The sequence below is a fragment of the Triplophysa dalaica genome, chromosome 19 (assembly GCF_015846415.1).
Source record: "Triplophysa dalaica isolate WHDGS20190420 chromosome 19, ASM1584641v1, whole genome shotgun sequence".
Classification (NCBI taxonomy): Eukaryota; Metazoa; Chordata; class Actinopteri; order Cypriniformes; family Nemacheilidae; genus Triplophysa; species Triplophysa dalaica.
In genome coordinates, this window is record NC_079560.1 from 2320470 (window position 1) to 2328457 (window position 7988).

At 33.9% G+C, this 7988-nt stretch overlaps 1 protein-coding gene across 1 annotated transcript; it reads left to right on the forward strand.

Moving 5' to 3' along the window:
• The first annotated feature begins 2213 nt into the window (after positions 1 to 2213).
• LOC130408458 (ly6/PLAUR domain-containing protein 2-like) lies at positions 2214 to 4840 on the forward strand. The gene is made up of 4 exons (XM_056732000.1): positions 2214 to 2280; positions 2368 to 2484; positions 2780 to 2893; positions 4639 to 4840. The coding sequence occupies exons 1-4, from the start codon at positions 2232 to 2234 to the stop codon at positions 4704 to 4706; spliced, it is 348 nt and encodes a 115-aa protein (XP_056587978.1). The 5' UTR covers positions 2214 to 2231; the 3' UTR covers positions 4707 to 4840.
• Positions 4841 to 7988: the final 3148 nt, after the last annotated feature.

Sequence of the window (7988 nt, forward strand, 5' to 3'; positions counted from 1 at the left end):
TTTAATTGAACATTTATTTCACCATATACAGTGAAAGAATAAGAAAAGCTACGTTAGACTATAGCTCGATCTGCGAGGTTTCTCTGAATAACCGCGCTTTTAAAGCCAGCTATCGAGAACTCTGTAAACTGCGTGTCTGTATAAAAGGTGCTTTATTGTGTATTAACTGACTTTGAGGACTGTGCACTTGGAATTACTTGCGAGAGCGCGTCTGTTGACAACGTCACATGGTGTTGCCTGGAGTAACTTTTATTTAAAGGCAGGGTGTCCGATTCCTCTTAGCCGTTGTTGATTTTTCAAATCACCAAAACAAATACACCCCTACCCCCATCTTTCGCTTTCGTAAGCCCTCGGCTAATGTCCGTCCTGTGCACTGTGCACCTAATGCTGAATGGCTACAAGGTTGTTTTGGTACTCGGCCCGACTCAGTTGTCTAATGCGTAATTCGGAAATCCGCTACCCCACCTTTAAGTGGCGACAGGTCGTAAAGGAAATGTTAGGCGGAAAGCCCTTATATGGAGATGGAGTGCGTGTGTTTTATGCAAATGACTTAACTCGTGCACGCGGCTGCTCATTTAGAATACTCCAAATTCAAAAACATCAGGACGAGGTTAAGAACATATTCATACGCATGTGTTGTGAATAAGGCGAACATTTTTCGAGGGAGGTTCAAACTTGCGTATAAACACGAAAAATCCACGCAATTATTTGTGAATGAGACTCATTGTCTCAGTAAATTGTATGGATACTGTAGAGAAGCTTGCATTAAACTTAATATTTGTTTCTTCTACAGATTACACCTCCGACAGATCCAATGGAAATTAATGTAAGAGCTGTGATGTGAACGGATTCTTGAACAAATTAAACTGTTTAGTAACTGAAGACTACTGCATTGCAGCAGCATTTGAGGATACAAGATCTTATCCCAAAAACATGATAAATTGAATTACATGTCGAATTGCACTATTTTTCAACTGTACATTTCGTAAAGTCAGGCCCTGCAAACAAAGACAAGTCCAAAAGACGTCTTTTCAACGTTGTTGATGACGTTGCATAGACGTCCCCGAGGAGCCAGAATGTAAGTTTTTACAACGTCTTTTTATGACGTCTTACAACAACGGCCAGCAGATAGAAGCAGATGCTGGCTCCATCTGCAATAAACTAAAGTGTCATCGAAAAGCCTTCATAATCTCATGGCTGCATACACATGTTCCATACTGAAAAATAAGGTACGCGCTAAAATATACCATAACCATTCATTTACACGTCTAAAAGGTCCCTCTTTGGGTAAATAGTTATATTAACGTAATCAATGCCCTGTATTTTAGGAATAGATGGATTACAGTTACGCCTTAATTTTAATTGTTTAGGCATGTGATATACATTACCACTCCTTATTTGTGTTAAGCCAATGTGTCAACTAATCATCTTTAGTTCTACCAATAGAAAACCCTACATATGAAAAATATAAGTGGTTTTGCAACTAATTAAATGTTTAATCCAATAAGAAAAGTTGATAATTGTACAACATTTTAATAGTGATTACAGTGATTAGTGAAAACATTTTTCCTGAGCACTGGCTCGGGTGAAAAGATGGTAAATATATATTGTCACTTATATTGTATTACTTTTTAAAAGCTATTGTTTTAAAAATATATAAAACAGCTCCTAAATTCAAATTCAGCAAAACTCAAATACTTAAACACATTTGTTAGATTGTAAAAAAAATATATTATTGTTAAAAAACATGAATTATTTCACAGCAAATACTGAAAAATAAATAAGATTTAGTTCAGTTAAAGTATTGAAGCATTTCTGACAGGGAACAGGTGAATCAAGGATTCATATAAAACAAATTTGTGGCTAAAAGAAGTTTAAGTAAAAAAAATCTTCACATTTGTGACTACTATTTCAAATGCTAACTTTGTTAAATACATTACAAGTTCTTCGATAATAACCTGTGTATTTTTTAATCTGTCCTTGCGAAAAGACACGTTTGATGTAATAAAACACCCTTAATGCATGCAGAAAGTGTTTTGGTTGCATCCACACATTCTGAAAGAGAGATATCTATTAACTTATGCATTACAGCTGTAACGTGACAAGTGTGTTAAAGCACAAGCACCTTTTTTTAAGGAGCAGCAGAGTTTTGTGCCCTCCCCTTTCTGAACAATTACAGTATAAAGAGACACTGACACACTGAAACCAGATCATTCCTCTCCTGAACGAACATGGATCTGCGCATCACCATTGCACTTCTCTTCATACTCATCACTGGAGGTAAAACAAAACTCAACATGCATCAATATGTTTTATTTGATTTACATAAAGAAACTACTAATACTCTTTCCTTTACTTGTGTTCAAGGATACTCTCTCCAGTGTTATGTGTGCACGTCTGTTCTGAGTAATCTTTGTAATACAACACAGACATGTCCTGCTGGAGTGACCCAATGTTCAACTTCAACAGTGACAACTCTTGTTGGTAATTCTGGTTTGATTGTGGAAATTTACTGTAATAATGTACTGACAGTTAAATGGAGAGGACATGTGAAACGAAATATAAATTATAAATATAAATTCAATTTTATAGAAATGGGGTTAATGTTGTATGAAATGTTAACATAACTGTTTCTTATTTCATGGAAGTTTGTTTAAAAGTTTTATTCTAAAAATGTCTTGAACGTGCTTTGTAAGCAAAATACTTCACGTGGGCACCATGTTGGAGACTATTGGTATAGTAATTGTTTCCTTATATAAAGTATTTTATGTTTTTGCAGGTTCTCTATCTAAAACTAAAGCTTGTGCAGCCGCCTGTCAAGCCTCGACCATAGACACTGTGTTAGGGTCAACTTCTACCAAGTGCTGTAATACAGACCTTTGCAATGGCGCAGGTATGTCCTTTGACCTCCCTACTAATTTATATATATTAAAATCAGTGAATATTTCCTGACACATTTCTACACTGTAAAATCTAATTAGTTGATCTTACTTAAAAAAAGCATGCAAACCGATTGCCTAAAGTGAAATGGTATTGTTGAGTTCAAGTAACTAAAAAAAATAGTTCAGATGTACTCTTGACTTAGTGTGGAGTACTCAGAATTAACTATTATTACAAACTTAAGAATTTCCATTGGATTTATTACACTGTACCCGGACAAGTTTGCATTACAAAATTTTGAATAATGTATAGTTGGATTCAATTTTACTACAGTTCACATAAATATTATTCAAAAATGCTTAAATCAAACACCTTGACTTGTGCAACACAAAATGAGCAAGAGGAGACTGATCTCAGAACTGTATGCACAGACTATGCTCATTGGTAAAAAAACACATACGCTTCACAGACCCTAATCACATGCACCTATCTTCTAAACAGTGGTAACCACAAAACTGAAAAATATGTCAAACTCTTCTAAATATCTAAGAGAAGTGAACTTTAAACACTATCAAGTCTTTAACTTTACTAAAAACATAAAAATAAAAATGTACTCTCCTAATGCACTCTGGCGCAGAGCCTGCTGGGAATCTTTTCTGCGTACAGACAGCATCTGCTCTCAACTGCCTCTCGCTGGTGTAGAAAAGTAATTGCTTTGCTTGCCGCTACTTGCTTGATTTAAGTAAAATATACTAAAGGCGAAAAGTAAGTTGTTTTATTTCCCCTGCAAGTACTCGTAACTTAATAAAAGCTAGTAAAATGTATACATTTTGACAACTGAGTAAAGTTAACAAATAATTTGTAAGTAAGGACAACAATTAGATTTTACAGTGTACATAGCTACTGCAGTTTTAATGTACAGATATTTCTTTAACACAAAAGAATACATTAAGAGTCAGTTGTATGTAAACATTTGAACAGAATGATCCGTGTCACTTTTTCTGTCCACAAAAATAGCAATCCAGACTACTTTTGCAAGAATAATTAACACACTTTATGTGACCCTACATCACAATGCCAGTCTTAGGTAGCAGGAGAACATTTGTAGTAAAAGCCAAAAATACACTGTATGGGTCAAAATTATCTTCTTTTCTTTTATACAAAAATCATTAGGATATTGAGTAAGGATAGTGGTCTATGAAGATATTTTGTAAATTTCCTACTGTAAATATAGCAAAACCTTATTTTTGTGAGTGGATGACCTGCTACACTTCCTGTGATGGACAACTTTGAAAGCAATTTTATCAATGTTTCGATTTTTTTTCAGATTCCAGAGTTTTAAATAGCTTTATCCCGGTCAAATGTTGTATCATAACTATAATCAATAGAAACTATATACATAAAATATACATCAATTGAAAGCTTATTATTTCAGCTTTCAGATGATGTAAAAATCTAAATTTCTAAAAAAAGTCACAGTTGCTGACCCCAATGTATTTTGTGTGGTAAAGATGACTCCGTAAAATGTTACACAATATGTATATTATTCTGATGTGGAAAAATGTTTCTATATGAATTAAGAATTTACATTTGTATGTCCTCCTGGTTTAATCTAGCCTATAAGTGAAGTTCTGTATTTAGCTTTTTATTACAACAAAAACCAGCACCAAATCATCAGAATCTTTAGAATGTTTTTGCAATCTATAGCAAATATATGTGACACATTTTCTTCTTCTGTCTACTTTGTGTTTTGATCAGATGGAGGCTATAAGGGCAGTTTTCTCCTCCTACTGTGTCCAGTGTTCTTCTACTCTCTGTTTCACTGAATTTAGCACAACTTCAGATTCTTCACAAACAACAACAACAAAAAATAGAATGTGACCCAATTTACTAAATACATGACTAAATTAAGTTGTTTGTTGCCTAACCTAACGTTTAATAAAAGTTATATCTTAAAAGTGTGTTTGTGTGTTGAATATGAATAGTTATGCATATTGGTCTCACATAAGAATGTTTAAATGTTTACAAACTGTGCTGTCTGTATAAAAAATGACAGAAGTTTCTCAAAGTTTTCAAGCTTACAGGTTATGTTTACCTTAACCTTTATTTCTATAGACTCTGTACAAAAATCCACAGCTTAAAGCAACTCTTCCCTTTCTTGAAAACATATAAGCTAATATAAGTTAATATAAACATATTTTAACTAAAAACAATAAAGAAAATGTGAACTGCAAATGTAAAAGGTAACATACAACAAACCATTGTTTTGGCCAGCATTAACAAATCATATAAATGTATTTAAATTTAGTATTTAGAAACTTTCTTCACATTCATAAACAATTTTCCTGTATTGAGAACAGAGTTACATATTTTTACAATTGCTATGACAATTTTTCCAATACGTTTAACACCTTTTATCCTCAGGGGTTCAAACACACCCTTTGAAGTGTATTAGGGGACTTTTAACAAAACCGTGAAACAGGATGCTTGTCAATTTTCTTGAATAAGAATTAAATTATTCTAGCTCTAATTTCACCTAAAATACTGCATAATAAAACAATGGTTTACTCTTTATTTGAAACTGCCACAGTGAAAAATAAATGCACTAAAATCTATTTAAAACTTATTTCATGCTATACTGTAAAACCATTTACATATTTATGCGGTTGAACTTTTGGTGACAAATAAAAAAAATAAAAAAAACGTACCCTTTCTCTCAACAGGAAGTGTTCTAGCATTATGGCTCCTGTATGACATCGCTTATTGCTCTCTAAACTCTTTGTAAGTTGCTTTGGATAAAAGTGTCTGCTAAATGACTAAATGTAAATGTTTATGTTCTTACTGTATGTTTTCTTCTTATATACAATTTTACCAGTTATACCATTTTGACCTCCAGTTCGAAAACATAAACTTCAAAAAATCATTTTTGTATGTAATTTAATGTTGGAATGAAATGACACCGGATTTATTATCTTAAGGAATGTTTAAATTAAAACTGATTTACACACTCTAAAAAGATTAAAAGGTACTTTTTCCATTATTTTACGGACATTACTGGTAAAGCTAAAATGTAATTTAATGCAGGGCAAAATGTAAATTACATATAAAACAACTGTAAAAAATTAATACGTAAAATACCTTCATATTAATATAGTGTATTTTGCCCTACTTTTATGGATTTGTAGAGTGTCGAATGTGCTTGTTGGGCAGCAGACTTCAAACGGGCACCATGTTGGAGAAGATTGGCATACCGTGTAAATTCTTTCTTCATATGAAGCCTTAGATGTTTTTGAAGGTTCATCAACAGCTAAATTGTGTTCAAAGCCAGACTATAAGTGTGTAACTGAACCGAAAAGACTGACATGGGGAAAGTTTCTGCCCAGTCTTGATATTCATTATAGAAAGTATAAATTAACTTTACAAACGTCTGTATTCTATGGTACTTTGCTCCGTCGTTCATTCGGTTTCATTCAAATCATTGGTCTGTACTGGACCTGTCAGCAGTTTACTGGTCTCAACAGTTTTTCATCCCCAGTTTAATCTCAATATTTTACCTTAAAAATGTAATAATTTAAAACTTTAAGAAATCAGTGTTATTTAGAAAGATAATATGCGTGAAATCACATGCTTGAGTGATACCTGTCAGGAAACTCGGAGGGGAGAACCCAAATGCAGGCAGACACGGATACAAACGTTAAAACAAAACCCACGAGGGGGAATACAAGACAAGATAACCTAATAACTAAAACAAGGACACGGACTGACTACACTTAATACAAACACTAAACCACATTTACAAGACACGAGGAAACCATCAACTTGGCAGACAAGGCATCTACATACAGCAACAACATTCATAACTTTCACAATGAACGCGCACAGGACAATGAACACGAGGATGTTTTAAATGGAAAACAGACAAAGGATAATTAATAGGGACCAGGTGACGGGGATTAAACACTGAGGGAAAGCTAACGAGGAAAAAAGGGGGCGGGGCGGGAACAAAGACTCAGACCGGAGAGAGAGTATAGAAGGCCCCTAGGGAAACTATCTCTCCCTCCACACAATTTAAGGCTAGGCCATGACTCCGCTCCAAGAACAAGAATAAACATGACATGATAGCTGAATCATGACAGATACCCACATAACACATACACACACAGTATGGCTTATGAATTAAGACAATATTTCTGACAAACAAACCTATGTGGTGTAACTTTCATCGACACGACCAAAGGGTTGGCTTTCTGAAAACCATCAAGACGAGTTTCTCAGCTTCAATATCTTTTAGCTTCCTGATCTACACATAAAGCTCCTTCAACCGTGATTTAGATTGTGTACTAGGATCCCTGGCACTTAGATAAGATGTTGAGAACGTACCTTACTGGTTGTACCGGTTTGATTTGATACAATCGAATTTCTTATTAAACAAGAAGCTGACTTGTTTGACTGCATTACAAAAACAATAATGTCATGACACTTTAATGCATACATTAAAATCTCATTAAAATAAATCACTTTCACTATAAAAATTCAATATAGTGACATTTACGTATACAACTCTAATGAGGTATTTTCATGTGTACAATTTTGGGTTTAGGACACGTAAATTGATGTCATCTTATCTTGTTGACCATCAAAAATAAGTTCACTGGTTGCCTTAAGATTTTGAGTTAATTCAACTTGACACAACAGGTTTGCATCAAATTCATTAAGGTTACTAATATTTTCAAAGTTAAATAAACTTTTTTTCAACAAAAACGAATAATATTTTTTTACAGGAAGATCCTACATAATGAACAGTTATGTTTTTATTACCTTAGAATAAAACATTTCTATCTACATACAGAGCAAGGCTACATACATTGAATTCGATGCCATGTTTTGAACAGTAGCCCTAAACGGGTCCTCTCTTTCTACTTTGCGGTACGTAGTCCGGTTGTCCCTGACATACTAACTTACTCGTAACTGATATCTTGCTGTCAGATCAAACGCCTTTATCAGACTTGCTGTTATCTAGGTCTGCCCTGAAACGTGATGTGCAATGCAAGCATGAAATCTTTAACTTTCTCATAGTAGCTAGACCAAGCAAATAATAATACAAATGA